We start from the raw sequence: 26983 nt of genomic DNA, 5'->3' as shown, positions 1-26983 counted from the left end.
AAGCCTGGGATGTTTTAGCCCAGATTTCTGGGGCACTACATCATCCAGACTGACTGCATTTTATATACACAGCCATCTTTTCCATCAACACATGACAACCGTGGCGGGCAAGAGTGACACAGCATGCAGATCTGACCACCTTGATTGGAGGAAACATGCAGAAAAATATATTATGTCTGTAACAAGTGATGAATCCATCATTTGAAATGAACTGATAATGTATTCTAGATGGGTATGAATTCAGATGCAAATCAGAGGCACACTTTTTGTTTGTTGTTGTTTTAATATATGGGTCATTCTAGAATTCGGGGTACATTTCGCGTCTCTGAGATAAACCTTTTGTTATTTTCCCCAAAAGAAATATTTAATGAACAATAACGGAAATTATGAAAAACTTTCACCAATAGCGATGCTTGATGTACATTTTAGATCCAATTTATCCATAAAACATTAACTAAATGACTCCCACCCTCCCCCACATTACTTTCTGTCTTCGACTCCTGATTCATCCATTCAACTTAAATAAACAGGAAGTGATTCAGTCTAACTATTTGTTTTTTGGGGCTTATTCTATTAACTGTTATAAAATCAATTGCATAGAAAGTCTATTTTCTGTATTATGTGAAATCTCATCTCATCTCATTATCTGTAGCCGCTTTATCCTGTTCTACAGGGTCGCAGGCAAGCTGGAGCCTATCCCAGCTGACTACGGGCGAAAGGCGGGGTACACCCTGGACAAGTCGCCAGGTCATCACAGGGCTGACACAGACACAGACAACCATTCACACTCACATTCACACCTACGGTCAATTTAGAGTCACCAGTTAACCTAATCTGCATGTCTTTGGACTGTGGGGGAAACCGGAGCACCCGGAGGAAACCCACGCGGACACGGGGAGAACATGCAAACTTCACACAGAAAGGGCCTCGCCGGCCATGGGGCTCGAACCCGGACCTTCTTGCTGTGAGGCGACAGCGCTAACCACTACACCACCGTGCCGCCCATTATGTGAAATTTCAGTCATAAAAAAAAAAAATATATATATATATATATATATATATATATCTTTTTTTTATCCATCCCAACGTTCTTGTCAACTCTGTTATAAAACCGCATAAGATCCATAAAGATTTTTAATAATATGCATGACACCTGCACCAAGTGATGTCACTTCCTCTGGCGGGAAACTTCAGAAAGGCAGTGAGGTATGTTACGTTTCTTCTGTCATTAATTTGAACAAAATGTTGAGGATACACCGACAGTAGATTAACTATTCGTCAAATCTGTTATTGTGATATGGGAGTGAATCTCACTCATTTAAAAAAAAAACAATAATAAATTATTAAAATTCTGTTTTTATACATGCCATGTGGTAGCTAGTTCGAGGCTGACATGTGGAGTTAAGACGCAAAATGGTGGAAAATGTCAACTCTGTTAGCGGATTGCCCAGTTTAATGACAACAGAGTCGACGACAACTAACAGAGTCGACACTTGAAATGCACCCGCAATTATCGAATGGGCCGTGTGGCAGTATTAATAAATTAAACAAGAAGAAATTGGGGCGGCATGGTGGTGTAGTGGTTAGCGCTGTCGCCTCACAGCAAGAAGGCCCGGGTTCGAGCCCCGTGGCCGGCGAGGGCCTTTCTGTGCGGAGTTTGCATGTTCTCCCCATGTCCGCGTGGGTTTCCTCCGGGTGCTCCAGTTTCCCCCACAGTCCAAAGACATGCAGGTTAGATTAACTGGTGACTCTAAATTGACCGTAGGTGTGAATGGTTGTCTGTGTGTCAGCCCTGTGATGACCTGGCGACTTGTCCAGGGTGTACCCCGCCTTTTGCCCGTAGTCAGCTGGGATAGGCTCCAGCTTGCCTGCGACCCTGTAGAACAGGATAAAGCGGCTAGAGATAATGAGATGAGTTGAGAAGAAGAAATTGGCATGATTTAACTCACTAACGTGCAAAAACACTGCTCCTCATTGTCACAAAGGAACAAAAAAAAGGCACTAAAATGCAAGGTAGGTGTCATGACACACCCATTTGCTCATTTCTCTTACTCTCCCTGCCCCTCCACTGAATTTCCCATAATCCCACTCTGCCGGTCTCGCTGGCACATGCACAGCTGGTGGAAGGAGGAGCAGCACGGCTGGAGCCAGGGCTTCCAGAGCATGTGTGGGGCTGAGAGCTGATCCTCAGCAGCTTTAACACCCTGCGTGTGCACCCTCGCCGCCTCAAGTATCACCTCCAGCACGGACCTGAAGTTGGGCTCTGTGTCTGGGGTGAGCAGGTTCGATTCAGATGGGTCCTTCGACAGATCATAGAGCAGCGGAGGGTCGTGACGGGTCACGTAGGCCTCAGTGCAGAAGCACACATGCGTGTGGAAACAGGTGGTCGAGTTTTCAGGGTAGAAATTAGGAGTAAAGAAAAAGGCTTTCCATATGGAGGTACCTGGTAAAAGGAGACAGGCAAATAATAAACAAATAATAAACTCCATGTGTGTGTGCACGTGTGATGTTTGTTAAGACTCACTGTTAGCAGGGTGCCACCTCACAGCATTCAGAAAGGCATTGCAGTAATGGAACAGAAATTCATGTTCTGAACGCAGCACTCGACCCTGCAGCAATGGCATAAGGTCATGACCATCTATCTTCCTGAAAAATACAGACACACGCTGAGAGCTGTAGCATTAGTTTTGCTATTTTGCATTACAAGTGTATATAGTACATTATACAGAAACACTGTGTAAATCCAGACATTTTATTCTCACCTACTGGCCATCAAATGAACTTTTGACATCTACAGTGGTGCTTGAAAGTTTGTGAATGCTTTAGAATTTTCTATATTTCTGCATAAATATGACCTAAAACATCATCAGATTTTCACACAAGTGCTAAAAGTAGATAAAGAAAACCCAGTTAAACAAATGAGACAAAAATATTATACTTGGTCATTTATTTATTGAGGAAAATGATCCAATATTACATATCTGTGAGTGGCAAAAGTATGCAAACATTTGCTTTCAGTATCTGGTGTGACCCCCTTGTGCAGCAATAACTGCAACTAAACGTTTCCGGTAAATGTTGATCAGTCCTGCACACCAGCTTGGAGGAATTTTAGCTCATTCCTCCGTACAGAACAGCTTCAACTCTGGGATGTTGGTGGGTTTCCTCACATGAACTGCTCGCTTCAGGTCCTTCCACAACATTTCAATTGGATTAAGGTCAGGACTTTGACTTGGACATTCCAAAACATTCACTTTATTCTTCTTTAAAGTAACCATTCTTTGGTAGAACAACTTGTGTGCTTAGGGTCGTTGTCTTGCTGCATGACCCACCTTCTCTTGAGATTCAGTTCATGGACAGATGTCCTGACATTTTCCTTTAGAATTCGCTGATATAATTCAGAACTCATTGTTCCATCAATGATGGCAAGCTGTCCTGGCCCAGATGCAGCAAAACAGGCCCAAACCATGATACTACCACCACGTTTCACAGATGGGATAAGGTTCTTATGTTGGAATGCAGTGTTTTTCCTTTCTCCAAACATAACGCTTCTCATTTCAACCAAAAAGTTCTATTTTGGTCTCATCTGTCCACAAAACATATTTCCAATAGCTTTCTGGCTTGTCCACGTGACCTTTAGCAAATTGATAACCCTAGATGTTCACATACTTTTGCCACTTACAGACATGTAATATTGGATCATTTTCCTCAATAAATAAATGACCAAGTATAATATTTTTGTCTCATTTGTTTAACTGGGTTCTCTTTATCTACTTTTAGGACTTGTGTGAAAATCTGTTGATGTTTTAGGTCATATTTATGCAGAAATATAGAAAATTCTAAAAGGGTTGACAAACTTTCAAGCAACACTGTAGCAAATGTTTTGACTGAAAATTTATTCTAGTTTCAAAGCTCTGAATCCAGCATATAACCCATCAACTCACATCTGTCCAAGCTGTCATTTTGTTTGACAGCAATGTCATTTAATGGCAGACCCACCTATCATTGGGTATGCTAGCTCCAGCTAATTTCACTACGCTCGGGAAGAGATCCATGTTACTTGTGACCTCATCGATAACCTTTCCTCCAGGTAGTTTTCCCGGCCAATGAAGGATCCCTGGTACCCGAATCCCTCCTTCCCAATTGGTTGATTTCCCTCCTGCTCTAAAAGAGACGTAATCACTGAGACATTGCGAGCATTTAGAGTGACATAAAAAGGCCATTTTTGGATTAAAAAAAAGTCTTTGATTTTAATTCGTGTTCTTTTCAAGAACTCTGGAAAATGAGCACTCTTCGTGGATACTTGGCATTTCAAATAAAATAATTATCATTGGAGCATCCCTCACCACACAGACACACACAAATAGCAGTTTTCTGTCTTTTTCAGCTTGTGATTGCATTAAAAAAGGATCTGTTTTCATTAATAATAGCTCCTCTTTATAACTTTGCCTGACTCACAGTTCTTCTACAGACAGTTGGTTCCCTCCTTATGGTTTATAACTAGTTCTTATGAAGACAGCTGTTCCATCCACTGCTCACCTCCTTCTGATGTACACTCACCGGCCACTTTAATAGGAACTTGTTCTCGATTTTAAGATTTCTGTTCTTGGTTGGCAGGAGTGGAATCCAATGTGGTCTTCTGTTTTATGTTGCATGCCGAGATGCTTTTCTGCTCACCAAGGTTGTAAAGAGTTGCTATGACTTGCTATATCCTTCCTGGCAAAAAAGCTCGAACCACGAATCTGGCCATTTCCCTCTGGACTCTCTTATCAACAAGGCATTTGTTTCCACCCACAGAATTGTCCCTCCCTCGCTCAACCTGATGTTTTTTTTGTTTTTCGCACCATTCTGTCTGGTTAAACTCTAGACACTGGTACAGTGGTGCTTGAAAGTTTGTGAACCCTTTAGAATTTTCTATATTTCTGCATAAATATGACCTAAAACATCATCAGATTTTCACACAAGTCCTAAAAGTAGATAAAGAGAACCCAGTTAAACAAATGAGACAAAAATATTATACTTGGTCATTTATTTATTGAGGAAAATGATCCAATATTACATATCTGTGAGTGGCAAAAGTATGTGAACCTCTAGGATTAGCAGTTAATTTGAAGGTGAAATTAGAGTCAGGTGTTTTCAATCAATGGGATGACGATCAGGTGTGAGGGGGCACCCTGTTTTATTTAAAGAACAGGGATCTATCAAAGTCTGATCTTCACAACACACGTTTGTAGAAGTGCATCATGGCACGAACAAAGGAGATTTCTGAGGACCTCAGAAAAAGCATTGTTGATGCTCATCAGGCTGGAAAAGGTTACAAAACCATCTCTAAAGAGTTTGGACTCCACCAATCCACAGTCAGACAGATTGTGTACAAATGGAGGAAATTCAAGATCATTGTTACCCTCCCCAGGAGTGGTCGACCAACAAAGATCACTCCAAGAGCAAGGCGTGTAATAGTCGGCGAGGTCACAAAGGACCCCAGGGTAACTTCTAAGCAACTGAAGGCCTCTCTCACATTGGCTAATGTTAATGTTCATGAGTCCACCATCAGGAAAACACTGAACAGCAATGGTGTGCATGGCAGGGTTGCAAGGAGAAAGCCACTGCTCTCGAAAAACAACATTGCTGCTCATCTGCAGTTTGCCAAAGATCACGTGGACAAGCCAGAAGGCTATTGGAAAAATGTTTTGTGGACGGATGAGACCAAAATAGAACTTTTTGGTTTAAATGAGAAGCATTATGTTTGGAGAAAGGAAAACACTGCATTCCAGCATAAGAACCTTATCCCATCTGTGAAACATGGTGGTGGTAGTATCATGGTTTGGGCCCGTTTTGCTGCATCTGGGCCAGGACGGCTTGCCATCATTGATGGAACAATGAATTCTGAATTATACCAGTGAATTCTAAAGGAAAATGTCAGGACATCTGTCCATGAACTGAATCTCAAGAGAAGGTGGGTCATGCAGCAAGACAACGACCCTAAGAACACAAGTCGTTCTACCAAAGAATGGTTAAAGAAGAATAAAGTTAATGTTTTGGAATGGCCAAGTCAAAGTTCTGACTTTAATCCAATCGAAATGTTGTGGAAGGACCTGAAGCGAGCAGTTCATGTGAGGAAACCCACCAACATCCCAGAGTTGAAGCTGTTCTGTAAGGAGGAACGGGCTAAAATTCCTCCAAGCTGGTGTGCAGGACTGATCAACAGTTACCGGAAACATTTAGTTGCAGTTATTGCTGCACAAGGGGATCACACCAGATACTGAAAGCAAAGGTTCACATACTTTTGCCACTCACAGATATGTAATATTGGATCATTTTCTTCAATAAATAAATGACCAAGTATAATATTTTTGTCTCATTTGTTTAACTGGGTTCTCTTTATCTACTTTTAGGACTTGTGTGAAAATCTGATGATGTTTTAGGTCATATTTATGCAGAAATATAGAAAATTCTAAAGGGTTCACAAACTTTCAAGCACCAATGTATGTGTGAAAACCCCAGGAGATCAGCAGATTCTGAAATACTCAAACCAGTCCATCTGGCTCAAACCAACACCCATGCTACAGTGAAAGAAACTCACATTTCATTGTGAGATCACAATTTTTTCCCATTCTGATGTTTGAAGTGAACATTAAGCTCACTGAAGCTCTTGATTTCTATCTGCATGATTTGATAACTGCATAAAACAGCAGGTGTGTTGGTATTCCTAATAAAGTGGCCGGTGAGTGTATAACTACACCATAAACATGGCTGTTCCATCCACTGCTCACCTCCCTTTGATGTACAGATACTCTACCTTTGTATGTGCCACTGTAACCTCTGTGCACCTCGCCATGGATGGATATCTCTTCTAAGTGCGGGCCTTGATCCGAGGTCAAATAAACCAGCGTCTTATCCTTCAGCTTTAGCCGTTCCAGAGTTTTCATTATCTGACCTGGGATCAGAAACAGGATACGCTGTGATGATCAGTTGGCCATTAATCAAAACAATTGATCATGCCTATGGGGTGGTTATGGGATGTATCATCGACAATCCAAGGAACAAAAAGAAATCACAAAATCTAGTCTATTCGCATCAGATTTTGTTGCTTGGTTAGTGGTGAATTGACTCCACCTGCATGTAAATGAGACACACACATGTTTGCTCATGAGCTGTAAGCCAGTTATTGAGTGCCAGGTGAAAGTGTTGTACATGTTCTAATCTCACACCACACTCTGTAGGCTCATGTCTATCTGTATCGAACACAACTCCTCATATATCTGATAGAGCCAGTTCACTAACAAAAACAAATACAGAACAAAACCATCACCTCTGGTCACATCTGACGTGTGTATTTTCATTACCTAATCTGTGTTTTCCAGAAACCTTATCAAATCTGTGCGTTCTCTTTTTTTTTTAGCTTGTGAAAAATATCACGTGTGATTGGGATATTGTTAAATACCTGCCGTTTTTTTTTTTAATCAATCCAACAGGGATAATAATTTTTGAACACCCTGACATCACGATAATTTACAGCATCCTGTCATTATTGAGTAGTTTTACATAGCAGTTAGCAGCATGTAAAATCAATACCTTAACATGTTTGCTGTGGGAAAAGTTGTAGCACTGTTTTTCACAAAAGCTTCAGAAATCTGGCTGGTGGGAGTGAGGTGCCAAGTGCAATAATAAACAGATATATTTAAAAAGCTATACATACTGTATTACTACACTGAGAAAAAGGAAAAAAACCAAAACAAAATTGAACATCAAGGGCGTAGTAGCTCATCTGGCCTGCCATCAAACCAACCATGACGACCAAACCGTCAAACAGAACTGAAATGTGACAATGTGAGAGAGGACCAACCTCCACGACAAATTGTTTACAACATGAAAACCAACAAAGGACTAAATTTTGTTCCCCGAGTGTAGATCTTCCCAAAACATCGATCAGAACTTAATTTGCATGATAAATGAGAGAGGAGATACAATTCTAGTCAGAAGGAAATTTGTGAAGTTGACCTAATTACTCATTTGTGAGCAAAAAATTTACAATACATTGAGCAAGTTTTGTACAGAAGGTCTAGTTCTTTCAAATAAAACAAATCAGAACTGAAATCCATTGAGAACTGAGAGAGGGAGGAGACACAATTTATTTGAAAGTAAACAAAGTTGTGAACAAATTGTTTACAACAGGAAACTCAACAAACAAATGACCAAGTTTTGTTCCTCGAGGGAAGATCGACCCAAAACATCGATCAGAACTGAAATCGGATGAGAAATGAGAGAGAAGATAACAATCAGAACTGAAATCCATTGCGAAAGCTGTAATCAAAGTTGTAAACAAATCGTTGATGTTCTTGTTGTAAACAAGCAAATGACCAAGTTTTGTTCTCCGAGGGACGATCTACCCAAAACACTGATCGAGAGGAACCAGCTGAGGTGGCTCGGGCATCTTTTTCGGATGCCTCCTGGACGCCTCCCTGGGGAGGTGTTCCAGGCATGTCCTCCCGGGAGGAGGCCCCGGGGAAGACCCAGGACACGCTGGAGGGACTATGTCTCTCGGCTGGCCTGGGAACGCCTCGGTGTTCTTCCCGAGGAGCTGGCCGAGGTGTCTGGGGAAAGGGAAGTTTGGGCTTCCATGCTTAGACTGCTGCCTCCGCGACCCAGTCCTGGATAAGCGGAAGAAGACGAGAAGACGGGACGATCTACCCAAAACACTGATCAGAACTGGAATCAGGTGAGAACTGTGAGAGGAGATACAATTCTAGTGAGAAGTCCCAAAATTCGTGAAGTTGACCTAATTAGCAGTTTGTTGGCAAAAATTTAACAATACAATGGTCTAAGAAGGTCTAGATAAAATTCTAGTGAGAGGCTTGGAAAATTTGTTAAGGTGGCCTAATTACTAACTTGTTAGCAAAAAACTGGACAAAATAATGACCAAGTTTTGTGCAGCAGGATGAGTTCTTTCAAACGAAACAATCTGAACTGCAATCCATTGAGAACTGAGGGAGGGAAGAGATACGATTTAACTGAAAATAAACAAAACTGTAAACAAACTATTTACAACAGGAAAATCAAACAACCAAGTTTTGTTCACCAACGGAAGATCGACCCAAAACATCGATCAGAACTGAAATCGGGTGAGAACTCAGAGAGAAGATACAATTCTAATGAGAAGTCCCAAAACTCGTTAAGGTGACCTAATAAGCAGTTCGTTAGCAAAAAATTTAACAATACAATGACCGAGTGTTGTGCAGAAGGTCTAGTTCTTTCAAACGAAACAATTAGAACTGAAATCCACTGAGAATAGAAGGAGGAAATATGATTTAACTAAAAATAAACAACTTGTTTACAACAGGAAAATTCAATAAACAAACGACCAAGTTTTGCTCCTCATGAGATCTACCCAAAACATTGATCAGAACTCGAATCGGATGAGAAATCAGAGAGGAGATACAATTCTAGTGAGAAAATTTGTTAAATTTGGCCTAATTAGTAACTCCTTAGCAAAAAATATGACAGAACAACGACCAAATTTTGTGCAGAGTGAATCGGAATGGAAATCCGTGGAGAACTGACGGAGGAGATATGATTTTACTGAGTTGTGGACGATGGACGCCATGCCATGGCAACAGCTCATCAGTTTTATGAGCTAAACATCCTAATGGGAACTGGTCTCGTGGTTTCCATTTACCCGTCAGTGTCAAATTATTTTAATTCACAGAAATGATTAGGATTATTCCCATTAGGAAGTGCTTTCCTTTCTGATCAGAACAGCTTGCATTTTGAGGAATCAGCAAGATTTTGCAAGTTTTCCAAAAAGGGATGTTAACCGGCTTGCTGAATGGGTAACCGCTCTGAAATCAAATCACACTATCTAATTTCAATCAAGCAGTAAAGCTTTTTTAAAAGATCCCTTTTGCATTTAATTGCACCAGATGGGTATAGATGACTAAACTCATGCATTCTGTAAAATAAACACCAGTCACTGTAGCCTCTACCATTAAATGCTCATTTGCTCATAAGACTTTCATAGCAAACAAAGAAAAAAAAATTAGGCCGACTTCATGCATTTTCACAGACAATGGAAGTGCCTAGAGATTATAGCTGCTGTAACTAGCACTGACATGAACATAAAGATGTGATCACAAAGAGAGCTTCTCCTATTTCTGGGTTCCTTTGGCTTGCATTTGTTATACTGACAGCCAGTCTCATTCCATACAGTATACCGTACTAGAATCACAGCTGTCCTACCCACTGCTCACATTCTTCCTAAAGGCCCGGTCACACAGCACTCCGCGTCTATATCACGTACAAAAAGATACAAAAATCTGGTGGACGTGGTCGTAAGTGGTAATTTTTGGTCAATTTTGGCTTTGCCGTGCTTTGTACGGGGTATGGCCGTCGGCGGCTGTTTCACTGCTGCAGCACTGCCAAATCACGGGTAACCGCGGCTCAGCGTCGTTGGAAGAGCGGCTTGCTGCGCATATAAAAGCGGTAGGATATGTTGAGCCTGTATCAGTTGGTTCTGTTGGTGCTGGAGCATTAAGATGAGGACATCACAGCGTTGAGGGTTCATGTTCACCCCTTGACATCTAGACTGCAAGTGCCAAGGTCTCAGAAAATTACGGTATTTACATGCCGCAAATCAGAAGTGATGCAGAAGTGATTAGACAGTGATCAATCGAATTTAGAACTTGTTTGAGACGTCGTTTAACGGGCTTAGACAGTGCTATGTACGCGGAAAAATCCATTTCTCAGTGATAAGCCGCTAAACACACGCTATATCCCGTGATACCAACGCGTAACACCCGTCCGATGACCGTGCTCTGCCCGTGATAGACCGCCAAACTTTCGCGTCTTACCACGTCTCCCCAAGTTTTAATAACGGCCGGGACACTGATTATCACGTGTTTTTCACCTGTGTTGCACGTCTTTACCACGTGTGCCGGCCGTGGTTGTCCGCGGTCTAAAGTTTTGAGCAGTCCAAAACTTTTTGCCGCGTCCGACGCCGTTCCGATTTTCCCCTGCGTCCTGTCACGTCTGTATATCGACTGTAACACGTCTTAACTTCGACATCAACACGAACAACATCGTCTGCTTCACGGGAGAGCACTTTTTGATGGGTTTTGGCCGTGATAAAGCCGTAAAGCGCTGTGTGACCGGGCCTTAAGGTTTGACACGCAAAGTCCAGCAGAGGCGGACAAAGTACCCAACTTCATTACTTAATTCAAAGTACAGATCCCACTGGTCAAATGTTACTTTGATACAAGTGAAAGTTGTCCAGTCAAATTTTTACTTAAAGTACTGAAGTATTTGCTTTTAAAAATACTTAAGTATTAAAATTACATTTTCTGTCAATGCATCGTTGTATTATTGCCACAACGCTGACAAAACCTAATGCTGTAACCAAAGACAGAAATGTCTCATCTCATCTCATTATCTCTAGCCGCTTTATCCTGTTCTACAGGGTCACAGGCAAGCTGGAGCCTATCCCAGCTGACTACGGGCAAAAGGCGGGGTACACCCTGGACAAGTCGCCAGGTCATCACAGGGCTGACACATAGACACAGACAACCATTCACACTCACATTCACACCTACGGTCAATTTAGAGTCACTAGTTAACCTAACCTGCATGTCTTTGGACTGTGGGGGAAACCGGAGCACCCGGAAGAAACCCACGCAGACACGGGGAGAACATGCAAACTCCACACAGAAAGGCCCTCGTCGGCCACGGGGCTCGAACCCAAGACCTTCTTGCTGTAAGGCGACAGCGCTAACCACTACACCACCGTGCCGCCCCTGGCAAGATTATGCTAAACATTTCTGAAAGGACTTCAGATAAGTTGGCAACTTGGTGGGCAAATCCATAGAAAGTCATTTGACTAACCAGACTGCATAGCTATTGCAACGTTATCGCTAGCTCTAAAAGCACAGACAACTTCGTTGCAAGCTTTCTCTTGGAATAAAACGTTTACGTACCTCAACATGTTTCCGCAGGTTGGATGGTGAGTATTTGTAGGCTGTGATGTGGTTCGTTTTCGCCAAACAAAGCAAACATTTAAAACTAAATGAATCTTTAATCCTTTCAGAAAACTGAAACATGGGTTCTCGGTAAAGCCATGAGTCGTTCATTCCCCAGAAGAACCGCCAACTTCCATTCTGCCATCAACTGATCGTGTTCAAATAATGCTATGAAGAAATCATTGAACTTGATTTTATACAGTCTATGGATGTGACGTGACCCTAGTGATTACTGATAGGCTGTCTCAGAGTCACCTGAGAAAAAAAATCAATCACGTTTTAGAAAAGAAAAAAAAAACATCTACTTTCAAAGCGGCTTCATAGTAACGAGTAACGAGGACCTTGACCGAAATGTAGTGGAGTAAAAAGTACAATATTTGCCTTTCAAACGTAGTGAAGTCCTAAGTTTCCAAAAAAAATACTCAAAGTACAGATACTCAAAAAGTGTACTTAAGTACAATACTCAAGTAAATGTACTTCATTACTGTCCATCTCTGAAGTCCAGACTCATTACCTACACTCCAGTCCACCTCCATGACCGCATCTCCGTACAGGCCGTGCTGGCTTTTACCACGGAAGTGAGGGGACGCGAACAGAGCTGTGTGAACCTGGAGGAAGGAGAAGAAGAGCAGGAATGGTCTTGCAGAATTCCTGTCAAACAAGATTGAAAAAAAGTTTTATTACATAAGGCTTTGTTTGCTTGTTCTTGAAAGCTAAGCAAACAGATATGAAACAACACAATTATTTGCAACATGGATACTTGAGATGTACTGATAATGCTGGTATTGGGTAGTGATCTGAAACCATTTCCTTTCACTGATATTCGTTTAAAAAAAAAGTTATGATGCCAATGTAATACTGGCGTACACTGTTGTGCTAATGATCAAATGATGCAAAACCAAAAGTACAAACAGACTACATACTGTGTTCTGTGAAAACATGAAGAGATACTTCAGCAGGTTCTGCAATACAAGTCACCTGATTCCAAAAAAGTTGGGACGCTGTGTAAACTGTAAATTGTAAATTATTTGCAAATCATGGAAACCCTATTTGCAATGAAAATAGTACAGACAACAAATCAATTGTTGAAACTGAGAAATGTTATTGTTTTTTGAAAAATATATGCTCATTTTGAATTTAATGTCAGCAACATGTTTCAAAAAAGTTGGGACAGGGGCATGTTTACCACTGTGATGCATCACCTTTACTTTTAACAACACTGTAAATGTTTGAGAACTGAAGAGACCAATTGCTGTAGTTTTGAAAGAGAAATGTTGTCCCATTCTTGCCTGATATACAATTTCAGTTGCTCAACAGTTTGGGGTCTCCTTTGTTGCATTTTGTGCTTCATAATGCGCCAAATATTTTAAATTGGAGACAGGTCTGGACTGCAGGCAGGCCAGTTTAGCACCCGGACTCTTTTACTACAGAGCCATGCAGTTTTAATATGTGCAGAAAATGATTTCTCCAGATTTTCTGAACCTTTTAATGATATTATGTACCATAGATGATGTGAAGGGGCAAGGATCACTGGTGGAGTAGTACCCGACTGGTTGGCCTGTAACATCTTGGCATCCCAGTTTGGCCTCCCCATATCCAGCGGCATGTGACATGCAACATATGGCATTCTAGCAAGCGGCCACTCCTTCTAGCCTATCACATGCCGTCCGCACGCCGCCCCTGGTTCCATCATGCAGAACGTGGAGGATCTAGGGGAGTAAACGCCGATAAAAAAAAAATAAAAAAAATCAGGGTCCGTCCCTGCTTGGGTGTCCAACTGACCCTTGTTCAGTTTGCCTCTCCTGTTTCGCTATGGTGATGTGCGTAACATGTTTCCACTCCAGAGCAATACAGTCAGGGGAATGCAAGCAAAGAAGAGGGCAGCCTGCTTGCCCATGACACAGGGCCAGCAACTCTTTGCTGTGGAACTTATTACCCACTAAAGACCTTCTACTGATCAAGCACAAACACCACCAGTGTTGTATATCTGGGCAGCATAACAGCACTCATGATGGGCCTCGGGTAAAGCCTTGTGGACCCCGCGGTCCTGATCCTCCCAGATTTGCTCGCAAACAACCAAAACAACTCAAGATGGCTTCTTGGAACGTCCGGACTCTGTCAGATACTTTATCGACTGAGGGCGTCCAAGGGTCCCCCATCGTCATAATATGACGGTGACCATAAGTAAGATGATGTGATGCCCAAATTCTTTGCAGTTTTACATTGAGGAACGTTATTCTTAAAATTGTTGCACTGTTTGCACACGCAGTCTTTCACAGAGCGGTGAACCCCTCCCCATTTTTACTTCTAAGAGACTCCGCCTCTCTGGGATGCTCTTTTTTATACCCAATCATGTTACTGACCTGTTGCCAATTAACCTAATTAGTTTTTTTTAAGCATTACACAAAATTTTCAGTCTTTTGTTGCCCCTGTCCCAACTTTCCTGAAACATGTTGCTGACATCAAATTCAAAATGTGCATACATTTTTCAAAAAACGATAAAATGTCTCAGTTTCAACATTTGACATGTTGTCTTTGTACTATTTTCAATTAAATATATGTTCCCCGAATTACGCACCAAGAAAAAGTGTGAAATAGTAAAATGAGTTTGTAGAGAAATTGTTGCACGTGTGAGCACTTCATTTCTGCGAGCACTGAGATACGCATCCTGCTTGCCAAGCTATAAACATTCCTCTTGCATCAAAGTGCAATTCACAGCATTTTGAACTCATTTTTAATGACCACACTTGCTGATAGTGCTCTGTGCAATCACACACTGAATATTAAAGATACTGATTAAATTCCATAACATCTAAAACATAATCCTCAGCACACGGCGTTTATTGCTAGCTGCACACAATGGCCACCAAATAAACAGAGCGAAATAAAACGGTCATAAATGTTTATTGATGCAACTGCCCTTAGACATCCATTACAGGTTACGTTCAAGCAAACAGCTTTTTGCAGACATCAGCCATACGCAGCAAATGTGCCGTGAGGTTGATTAAAATCTGAAGTATTTCTTTAAGTAAGAATGGGAAACAATCACAGACCTCTCCAAGAACTCAATTGCCTCTTTGGTCATCTTCTGTGTGAGATTCTCAGACATGTATGGCTGCTCCACCACCTCGTATCCTCTCATTAAGAAGCAGTTGAAGTAGGGGAACGCGAGTACCCAGAGGAAAAACAGAGCTATCGTCAGAAACAGCGTCGCCCCCAGGAACAGAACGAGCTTGCGGGAAATAAGAATCAGTCCTTTAGCGTGGAGGAGGAGCAGGGTGGCGAGGGCAGTGCCCAGCACTCTGTAGGGAATGTGGGCTCGGACGGTGTAGAAGATAGAACCATGGCCTGGCTGACAGTCGCGCAGGTTGGTCACGGGAATGCCGTAGAAGTGCTCGAATCCATGATTGCTGGGATGGTGGCAGTGATCGGTGTTGTGCTCACAGTTCAGGCCCAAGTGCCATTTTCCTGTGAAGAAAATACGTAAAAAATGTGCATGTTGTATGGTGCTCGTTAGTAAAGATGGTTGCCCTGAGACAAAACACAAAATGTCTGTTTTCTTTGAAGAGCATGGAAAAACAACCATGGATTTTAAACGATCCATACCAAATGAATGGCATGTTGAATATTTTTGGTACACTAGGAAATAGTTTGGATGAGGAGTTATATATTTAACAGTTATTCCACAAAATTGAGTCGTACAGTACATGAGCGGACAGCCGAAGAGGCACGTAGCGTCGAGTCGGCTATAAGCCATGTACGACGAGATTGAGTGGAATAACTGCTTTATTATATCCACGTTCACTGGATTTTCCAAAACAGAGCATTTTTATTTGTATTTTCTGCAAATTTGATAAATCAAAACTTTATACAAAAGCATCACACAAAATCAGTTCTGCTTAGAATGTAAACAAACCAGGGAAATGACAGTAGCAATTTGTGAAAAATGCTATAATAGTAATAATTCTTGAAAAATAAAAAGATGCGTTCTTACCATCAAATACTTTCATTCCATATTTTGTTGCTTCTTTTTGTATTTTTTTTTGGGGGGGGGGGTTGTTTTCGAATAGAGTTTTTATTCCATCCGCCATTTTGTTTTTCTCTACTTATGGTATATGAGCTGATATCCTAGTAGTAGAGTAGCTAATCAGAACACCTGTGAATATGGAATTGCTTATATCCAGTGAAAGTGGATAGAATAAATATATTTATTCCATCCACATTCACTGGATATGAACAATCGGACATTCTGATTAGCTACTCTACTACTAGGATATCAGCTCATATACTGTGAGTAGAGAAAAACAAAATGGTGAAGCATGTTCATGAACCAACCGAGGATGTAATAAAAACTTTACTTGAAAACAAAACCCCAAAAAAATACAACAAAGCAACAAAATATGGAATGAAAGTATTTGATGGTAAGAACGCATCTTTTTATTTTTTGAGAATTATTATAGCATTTTTCACAAATTGCTACTGTCATTTCACTGGTTTGTTTACATTCTAAGCAGAAATGATTGTGTGATGTTTTGTATAAAAAATTTTTATTTATCAAATTTGCAGAAAATACAAATAAAAATGCTCTGTTTCTCAAAATCCAGTGAATTTGGAAAGAATAAAACAGTTATTCCACTCAATCTTGTCATACATGGCTTATAGCCAACTCGGTGCGATGTGCCTTGTCAGCTATCAGCTCATGTACGACTTGATTTTGTGGAATAACTGTTAAATATATACACACACACACACACATCTATGTGTGTGTATATAGCATACCAATCAGTGCTGTTGCATAGCCTTGCTCTTTCAGGATTTTGGCAAATGTGATCTCCTCCTTCGGAAGGCCTCCAGATACTGCAGAGATTACATACACCCCAACACGACCATGACTGGCCATTCCTGCAATGAAATCACACACAGTCACAACATTATCACAAAGTATGAAGAGTATTAGTGAACTGCAGTAGACTAAGATTAATTAATGTTATAGTGAACTGTACCAGAATATTTTATACTAAACCCTGGGGGCTGCTACCAAGAGGTTAAAGCCATTCAGAAAAAGGTTTGGCCCAAATAATTCCAAAACAACATAGAAATGGTTGCAGGAACAGAAATTCAATGCTTTCTGAGGGCCAATTCAGTTTCTTCCTATTAAAAACATTATTTCATCTCAACTGATGAGGACGGTCTACATGCACAGTCCTAAGAACATACGGTAAAGGAATTTACAATGTCATGTATAGAGGAGTCCAAGATCCTCTACAAGCAGTTTGCTTTGCCCACAAATCATCCTCCACCACATTTTACAGTAACAATAAATTTTTGTAGAGTCTGTAAAAAAAGGTAACATGCTGAATACTGTCCTACCATCAACATGGCCTGAAACATATAACTATATCCAGGTGATATAGCTCTGTGCACATTATCCTGTGCTAGCTATATATGACAAATTGGTGTAAATTGTTAAGGTGTCCAGTGTGTGGGATTTGGAATACATGAGAATTTGGATGAAGGTCCATCCCCTACTTTGGAAGTCATTCCATCTGGAGGCTCAGTGTTGTTTCTGTTGCTGCAGCTTCTCAAATCATGATGCCCTCCTGGAATTTACATATACACACATATACACACACACACACATACACATATATATATACATATACATATATATATATATATATATATATATATATATATATATATATATATATGAATGTGTTGTATGTTTATCTGTGCCGGTATGTGTTCTATCAGCACATTGTTTTTCGGGTTATTTTTGTTTATCGTCAAGTATGCTTGGTTTTGTTTACTCCTGACACTTTCTCTGGCAAACCACCGGGCTTGTGTGTTGCCAATAAAAAGTATTTTATTTATTTATTTATTTATTTATTTATTTTTGCTTAGTAGTAGGCATATCAGACACTCGCTAGCCGTGCTGTGAAAATTGTGCATGCAGACGCTCATCTGAGTTTCCAAATCTGTCATTGCTTAACTCTTGAATATTTTCTATCGTGAATACTATCATTAAAAAGCTTATAATCTCTGCTTTCCAAAGAAATGTATCTCATTAAGATCTGTTCAGTACTTTGGGAGTAACGGCAGATTGAATTTGGCACAACAGAGTACATTCTCTGCTCGCGGGACGTCGGGAAACTGCCGGTGCTTTTTGAGTCACGGGAAAGTGGTCAGGCTCTCTCTCTCTCTCCCTCTTCTGATTGGTTTCCAACTGGATTACTCATGAATATCAATCAGATAACTTTTATAGGGATGTTCTCTCGTTCTCACTGTTTCTGATGAAGGATTCAGCAAAATTTTCCGTCTGCTAGTTTTGATGATGTGATTCACAGGAGACTTTGAAGTGAGTTTTCATTGCTTTACCTACTTATTTTTTCAAATCAAACTGATTCCTGTAAATAAATAACTATTTTAGAATATAACTGTAGTTGTTTTGATGAAAAATATTGATATCTTAGTGGTCGGAATGATATTTTAAAACACCAAAGTCAGAAACGTGAGTGTCAGTTTCAGTTCAATTAACATGAATTGTTTAATGGATGTGGATCACACAGTTTTTTTTTTTATGTTTGCCTTGAAAGCTGTGAATATTAATCAAAATAAGAATCTTTTGTATTATTTAATATAAACACTCGTAGGCCCTACTTAGAAATACAAAGGCCTACAGAGCACAAAGAGGGTATTAGAAATAATCTTTTATTACTTTTTTATTTTAATAGAGAACGGGAGATGTGAACAACATTCCTAAGTGGTATGTATTCATCCTTCATGCTAATTAAATACTAATTTACATAATTGTTTTTTATTAATTTTCAAACTTTATATTCAGTATACAATCATTTATGTGCCTGCCAATTTCCATGTAAATATCTTGAAAAAAAAAAAGGTTAGGAAGAAAAACACATTTGATCTCATTTGTTAATGAGGCCCATTTTGGACCATGTGATCCTCATATAGAATATTACAGCAGTTTTCTAAAAATTAAGCGTTTTTTTTTCAATGTTTGGTTTGTAATATCTTAAGAACGGATGAACAATTTAATTCTTTAAGAAAATGTATGTCACTCAGCATTCAATTCTGAATTTGACAAGTGTTGCCAGGCAAAACAAACCTCGCCCGGCAGCACTTATTTTATACCTATATGTTGATAATGGTAATATTTCTCAATCATCAGCTGTCAGGTTATAGTCCTATGAAAATCCATAACCTTGAGTTTGACATTTCAGAGTCATTCAAGGTCAAAGGTCTTTGGTGCCAAATGAAAGCCTATATGGCACTTCCTACAAGTTGAAAATGGTAAATATATGTCTACCATCAACCGTTTTCAAGTTACAGCCTTCTGAAAATCCATGACCTCAAGGCCAAAGATTATGGTGCCAAATTAAAGGCCATATGGGAGTTCTTATATGCTCATAATAGTAAACGTTTGTCTATTGGCAACCGTTTTTGAGTTATCACGGAAAATGTTATTTTGACCGAAAGGTTGACTTTTTCAGTGACCTTGACCTTCACCTTGACCCGATTACCCTCAAAATTTAATTAGGTAATCTATGGACAATTGCCCACCTACCCTGAAAATACCGCTTACTCTGTTGCGGGTGAGGTAATGAGACCTGTTTCAAGCAATTTGGATTGAATTTTCGCCTAATATGTCTATTAAAAGGAGAACTGAAGTCATTTTTACACTTGCTTTATTTCTTAATTAACGTGTTATTCAATTACGTTTTCGGTTTTAGTAACCTTATATCGTGACTCATATTGGCAACTAATTGCAATTAAATATTATACTTATCGGTCTATTCGGTTTTTAGCCATGTTGAATTTAGTTTGTTTGGTCCACGGCAGGCGTCACTTATCCGCGCGATCTTCACGAGACTTGTGTGGGACTTCGAAACGTGAAGTGTCAGCCAGGTGTCAGTGCCGCCATTTTGAAAACTGAAGAATTGCACAAAAACGAGTTTAAATGACGATTACTACCTACTTTTTTCAAACTTTCCTGATTGCTATCAAAACAAACAAAACTTCCAGCTTGATTACATCGGCATTTGAAAGAGGGCATGCGCGTCTTTTGACAACGTTGGTAGATGTTGGTCACTTTGATTTCCGCTGTACGTTTTATTTCCGTCCTACGATGTCTCGCACAGGTCTTGACAAATCTCGTTTACGGCCATTGCTTTGATATATGGACTGATATATTACATAGCATATTTCAAACACTCATAATTTGCTATAGCAGTGATAAAATAGCTCTCAAAAATGCATTCCTATATTTAATAAAGTGAGATAAATAGAATTTTGATTAAAAAAAAGCCTTCAGTTCTCCTTTAATAGTCAAGCGTGTTCCTTGCCGACACCACAATATTAAGCTTCAGGGTGCAAATACTTTTGCAACCAGTGCTTTGCAAAAGCAGTTATTAAACACTTGCATATTCATGTTTGCTCATTTTCCATAAATAAATGCCATGGTTTATATAATTAACAGCACACTGCATAATAAACATCGTGCATTGTTTTGATTAACCATCATATTTGCGTTCATCAATTGTTAGAAGTTGTTCCTATGGAAACACAACTGACAGCTAAATATGTATGGTGTTTACCCAAATGTCAAGCCACAATATTTAGACTTTACTAAATTACTGAAGTCCACAAATACACGTTCACTGTCTGCCTTGCGGCTGACATTTTCTTTACCGTTTTCCACAACGTGGTAATAAGCTTGCCTGAAGACTTGCCCATAATAAGGTCTAGCTTGACAACATACAGCACATCTTCTCCCGCTACATAAAAGTAAGCCATCATAATGGAAAGCCTCAGGTCTGACAGCTTCACCACAGAGTCCTGTAAATCTTCTGCACTAAAGCATATCACACCTCCCGTCCACTGAAATAACTCCATTCCCTCCCCGTTCACAGCGGGTCTGTGAGCTAATGCTGACCTGATCGTATGGGGTATCTGCCAGTGAGGAAGGCAGCTCTGCTGGGTGTACACAGAGGAGAGGCGGCGATGTGCTGGGTCAGCTTCACTCCATCCTCCGCCAGCCTATCGATGTGAGGGGTCCTGCGGCACAAAACACAAAGCACATCCATTACAGGAAGATCTGTTTGCTCTTTTTTGCAGCAAATGATGAATAAGTGAATGTTCTCGGGCAGACAGGGGATTCGGTTATAATGACTTTATCATATCAAACATTAATTACATGCTTCAGCAGAAAATATCATTTACCCACATTTCTTTCCTACTCATCAAAAATGGAGTTGATCAGCCAAAATGTGTTTTGCATCCAGTGTCTGATTCTTTAGTTTTAAACTCAAGCTATGAGGCCAATGTAGCTAACATTAGTCAGTTTCACCCAAAAATCATTTCTTTAAACATTTGCCTCAAATCACACCCAGATCTTCAGTGATGATGCACTGATTCATTAAACAGTGTGATGTAGTGTAATCTATACTCTGGATGCTGCAACATTTCAGAATCTTGGACAATAGAAATAAATTTTTCTTTCGCATAAGTTCCAGGGAAGTACTCTGGCACAGCAGTAGTGTTGTACTATTTGAGACCAGTCTTTTTCTCAAGACCACTTTTTGAAGGACGGATGAGTGGCCTAGTGGTTAGCGTGTCTACCTCTTGATCGGGAGATCACAAGTTCTACTCACAATCAGGTCATACCAAAGACCATCATAAAAATGGTGCCTTTAGAAATAGAGCCAGGTTTACAAACTACAATAGGATTTACAGTCCTATGGAAAATCCACAGCCCATAAGGCTTCAGAACAAATTTGAATGCCTCAGGGATGTGGAAGCGGAATTTTCAGGCAGACAAGCACATCATAGAAAGAGATCGCACCACAACCGAAGAGCTGTGGGAAGAGGCAAAAAGCAGCTCGTAACACCACCTGATCCCACAACCCTTGTTCTTGGTGATTCCACTGTAAGACATTTAAAAGGACATGGGATGATTATTTGCTGCCTTCCAAATGCATCCATCTCTGACACCAAAGACAGCATTTTGAAACTCATGTCCGAGCATAAAACTATCAAACGTATTGTTGTGCATGTGGGAGCAAATGATGTTTTCAGAGAACAGCTGTTTGTCCAAGATGATTTCAGAAAACTTTTTTCTGACCTCTATAAGACTAGAATACAATCTTTTATCAGTGGCCCACTGCCTGCAAGGGGAAGTTTTGCATTTACTAGACTCTTCAGTCTTAACACCTGGCTTGGAAAAACTTGTTTTTTATTTGGTATGAACTTCATAGACAATTTTTACCTTTTCTGGAATCGCAGAGAATTCTTCAAGCCAAATAGCACTGAACTCAGCCGGATTGGGACCAAAGTTTTGGCTGATCACTACAGCCTCTCTCTCCAGCATGCATTCTTTTCTCAGCCAACATTGAGCAGAACTGCTGATAAGTGCTCACAGACTGACCCAGTTACAGATATCAACAATACCTCTGCAAAGCCAAAACAACTACCCATGCAAGCACAGCAGAGATGCTTCAACAAGGACACACAGCCATCTGGGGCAGACTGCCAAGAACCATCTGGGGCAGACTGCCAAGGACATCAACAATCACATGGAAAATGTGAGCATGTTGTTAACAATGGACAGCCACAGATATCTGCATCGCCCATCCAGATTGAGGACCTGACCAAAGACAATCATGCCAAGGCTGTATCATCCACATCTCGACCCCATGCAAGTATCACAGAGACAGTCATGGAGACACTCACCACAGAGACAGTCATGGAGACACTCATCACAGAGACAGTCATGGAGACACTCACCACAGAGACAGTCATGGAGACACTCACCACAGAGACAGTCATGGAGACACTCACCACAGAGACAGTCATGGAGACACTCACCACAGAGACAGTCATGGAGACACTCACCACAGAGACAGTCATGGAGACACTCACAAAGACCTCACCAAAGTCCCAATCTCAGTCTCGCTCTTCTGACTTTGTTGTACCATCTCCATCTCCCCCCTGCATGGATTTCCCTAAAAGTATGCAGAGATTGCTGCCAATGGCTGCACTCTCTTTTTCCAGCCCAAATCATTCGCGACAAGCAGTGTACCCAGTTCATTAAAAATCAACCAACAGACTGAACTGTGTTCGCCCAGGACTTTCAGCTGGCTACCAATCTTTTTCACCATCTAAAAAATACATGACATCTCCAATCCTTCCCCCTCCCAACCTCATGGAATATACAGAGAGTCTTGTATGATGTGCTGTGGGTCCCTGAATTGGGTGTAGTTTTGAAAACAAGCTGGGACCCAGTATGTCTATGCCATTCTCTATTCCTGTGTTGATAAGAAATAGAAAACATAGAGCAGATTTAACCCAGGGGGTAAACCAGTCTAGTCTCCTTCCTGTTTCAAAACAACATCAGAGTGCCCAAACGGATATTACTTCTAGACTTTCTGTAAAGCTAGCTCTTCTGAACGTTAGATCACTTTCAAACAAGTCATTTTTAATTAATGATCTTATTTGCAAACACAATCTTCATTTTTTGCTTCTAACTGAAACATGGCTGGATCAAGCAAACAGTGCTACCACCCTTATTGAAGCAGCTCCCCCAAATTTTAATTTCATGAGTGCTACCCGACATGGGAAAGGTGGAGGGATCACAAATATATTCAAAGCCTCTTTTCAATGTAAACAGTCCTCACTTGGTGATTTTACATCCTTTGAACACTTATGTGCACTTGTTACCTGCTCTCCTAACATATTGTTATTAACTATTTACAGGCCTCCGAGACATTCAGCCAAAGTTTTTCTGGAAGAGTTTGGTGAACTGTTGTCACCAAATGCGCTATATAAATAAACTTGCCTTGCCTTCTGGCAAGGCATGCTACAATACAGATGCGAGTGGGGAATCAAACTCTCGCAGTTACCAGAGGACTAGCCCCCCCGTAACCCTAGCTATATAATATAGGTGAGAGGCTACGAAACGAAGATCAGCGCCGCCAAACACGCCATCAATGGTGCGGGAAGGACTTTGACTTTTTGAAGGTCTCAGAATCGACTGCATTTTTACTCGGTCTTGACTCAGGCATGGCTATAGAGGACTCGGGATTTTATTTCAAGACTAGTCAAGACCACAACTACAGGGATTTCATTAAATTGCCTGTGTATTGTCTGATTTATTTGTTAACATCGTTACTGTGACTGGATGTAAAACTTCCTGTTTCAAATGCGACCAATAAATGTGACTCATTGCTAATTTTACATTTTAAACACCCCCCCCTCCCCCCCACACACACACACACACACTGGTCTGGTTCTGGTCTTGACTCGGTCTCACCCTGCTTTGGTCTTGTCTTGATCTCAACCCCTCAAAGTCTTGGTCTTGACCATGACTTGGTCTCAGTTTAGCTGGTCTTGACTGCAGCACTACACAGCAGATAGCACTGCTGACTTGCACCTCCAGAACCTTTGGTTCAGTTCTGAGAGCAAGTTCCTGGAATCAGAAGAGACCAAAATTGACCATCACTGATTTGCCGTAATAATTTTTGCTATGGTATTTCCATATTGGTTGTCTCTACCATTTTAAGGTAGAGACACACGTTGTCCATCCGTCCGTCGTTGTTGTCCATCCACAGTTTAGAAAAACCACTACTCCTCCTACAGGATTGATCAGATTTTGATCAAACTCCCATAATGTTCCCCAGGTGGGTGTACATAAAAGTTGTCAAGATGGTGGCGCCACCTGTCATACTTACAATTTTATGGGCATCATGAGCTACAGCCTCATTGAGGCTATTTTTAGGGTCATTATCTTAGTCCAAATACATCCAAAACATTGTGTTCCCAGGATAGACTCTGGATCCCCCTTGACCAGCAGTTAGTGAAGATGAATGAATGATTGAATATCATTCCACCCCCTCAACCCCACATTACATATCTTAAATGATGTTGCTTGTAGAAGCATATAAAAGATCCGCACATGTATTTATGGAAAAGGTTTGGGGGTGAGACAGACTTCTATTACTTGTTGGTCAGAAACTGACAGCTCTGTTGTTTTCCTACAAAATTATTTCCACCATCATTGCTATTATTAGCTTAAGATGGCCTCCTTAAACCTGGAAGCTGCTCTTGTTTGCGGTTCAACAGTGTTTACACTGTCTGACATTTAATCCACCAACTTTCTGTGGACAAAAACTTTTTGTGGCAGTTTTACATCACTGTCAACTCCATGAACAGCTCTTGCTCGGACTGAATGCAAACGTAAAGGACACTTGCTGCTCTCAATCTCCTTCTCGATCAATGCTCCTAAAAGGAATGAGACTTGAATGAATGATCTGGTAGGCAGGATGGAGAAGAAGAGTGCCTCATCTATATCACTCTGCCTACACAGAGTGGATCATCACATCTATGACAACCCCATGAAGCGCCTGATTAAACCACACATTTCTGCCTGGACGACCTTTATATCTAGGACTGCCGTATTTGTTAAAAATATGGGTTGTCCTTCCCGCATAGCTGTTTGTTTGAGTTTGAGCCATCACTTTTGCTTTGTATCGTTGAGCTGTTGTATATGAAAAAGCACTCGGTCCCTGAAGGGCTTAAACAAAAGCCGACAGTGACGCCACACAGCCTACTTCAGAGTCGTGTTTCCATAGCATCCAAGGTCTCCTATTCCCAGATCATCCACCATCATTAGGATGAAATTAGGCTTCGAAACAGCCCAAGCTGAAGCAGCGCACAGCAGCGGGCCGAGAAAGAGCACGGTCCATGGAGATTTCATTCTGTGTTGGGTGAAATGAAAAGACACAAACATTCTTTGGTTTATTCTTTGGCAATATTCTGCTTGGCCATATATCTATTAGAGAAGTGCAAGAACACTCTGCAAATCTGTTATGCAACATAGAGCATGCAAAATAGCTGTGCAAATAATCACAAACGTATTCAGGTAACATGGTGATGTGTATATGAACATCATTATAATGGTATCTACATTCAAAGCCAAGGCTAAACACTAAACACATACAAATCCCACTTTTCACTTGTATTATCATATCTCAATGATACTGTATGTGGTATTCAAGGTTACCTGACACAATAAATGAATTATTTGCAGCCACACAGGGTCGAATCTTAAATAGATAACTTCTTTCATAGAAGAGTCTGTAAAAAAAAAAAAAAACAACGGTTAGTCGTGAAACATAACTCATCTCCAGTAAGCAGACTCTGTTGTCACTAACAGCGAAACAAGGAAGTCAAACCACACAGAAATCACGTGATCCGCGCCTGACGTTTTGATTGGACGACCGATTCAACCCAGGTTCTCTAGTTGATAAGATAATATTTATATTTTCTTTATACATGCATCTGTTAATTTTACCCCTATTTTGACTGAGTTTTCTTTTGTTTTGTAACAAATACGTTTGATTAGGATTGTTATGTCTGACTCTAAATTTTAAGTTTTAAATAAAGGCTTTAAAATTAACTTGTGAACATTTTGTTGTTGTTGTTGTATTGCTAAAACAGAGGCCTGTGTGAGCTCATAACAACGCATGGTAGTGCTAAATTTAATAAAGCAAAAAAAAAAAAATCATTTTATTTAACATTATTACCATTTTTATTACTCTAAATGGTTGGTTGTCACTTATTATCTCTATTTTCTGAGGTATATTGAAGGTCTTGTGTCGGAATTTTTACACTTTGAGACAAAGGATCACATATGATCTTATACAGTCGAACAGTGACCCCTGCTGTAAGGAGTTTAAAGAGAATTTAAATTGCACAATATACAGTGGTGCTTGAAAGTTTGTGAACCCTTCAGAATTTTCTATATGTCTGCATAAATATGACCTAAAACATCATCAGATTTTCACACAAGTCCTAAAAGTAGATAAAGAGAACCCAGTTAAACAAATGAGACAAAAATATTATACTTGGTCATTTATTTATTGAGGAAAATGATCCAATATTACATATCTGTGAGTGGCAAA

At 40.4% G+C, this 26983-nt stretch overlaps 1 protein-coding gene across 5 annotated transcripts; it reads right to left on the bottom strand.

Moving 5' to 3' along the window:
* Positions 1-1901: 1901 nt before the first annotated feature.
* Positions 1902-26243, bottom strand: sts (steroid sulfatase (microsomal), isozyme S). Of its 5 annotated transcripts, none has more exons than XM_060898985.1 (11): positions 24575-25619; positions 24334-24489; positions 20959-21080; positions 17504-17605; positions 16785-16907; positions 15059-15473; positions 12520-12656; positions 6797-6934; positions 3997-4156; positions 2525-2646; positions 1902-2443 (listed from the first exon to the last, which is right to left on the bottom strand). In XM_060898985.1, exons 5-11 carry the CDS (start codon positions 16903-16905, stop codon positions 2049-2051), a joined length of 1488 nt encoding a protein of 495 aa, XP_060754968.1. In that variant the 5' UTR covers positions 16906-16907; positions 17504-17605; positions 20959-21080; positions 24334-24489; positions 24575-25619; the 3' UTR covers positions 1902-2048. The 5 variants fall into 5 exon arrangements, with proteins under 5 accessions (XP_060754968.1, XP_060754967.1, XP_060754970.1 ...); XM_060898984.1 differs by having other exon boundaries at positions 17535-17605; XM_060898987.1 differs by lacking the exon at positions 17504-17605 and having other exon boundaries at positions 24575-24653; positions 24752-25619.
* Positions 26244-26983: the final 740 nt, after the last annotated feature.

Source organism: Neoarius graeffei, chromosome 18 (assembly GCF_027579695.1).
Source record: "Neoarius graeffei isolate fNeoGra1 chromosome 18, fNeoGra1.pri, whole genome shotgun sequence".
Classification (NCBI taxonomy): domain Eukaryota; kingdom Metazoa; phylum Chordata; class Actinopteri; order Siluriformes; family Ariidae; genus Neoarius; species Neoarius graeffei.
Note: the sequence above shows the minus strand (reverse complement) of the source record. Positions and strands in the feature narration are given on the sequence as shown.

Coding starts and splice junctions, on each gene's coding strand:
- sts (XM_060898983.1), bottom strand. CDS start 25,776: ATGAAATCTCCATGGACCGTGCTCTTTCTCGGCCCGCTGCTGTGCGCT. Junction 16,908..20,958: donor CAGATACCCCATACGATCAG/GTCAGCATTAGC, acceptor ATTTCATTGCAG/GAATGGCCAGTCATGGTCGT. Junction 6,935..12,519: donor GGAGGTGGACTGGAGTGTAG/GTAATGAGTCTG, acceptor TTCTGATCCCAG/GTCAGATAATGAAAACTCTG.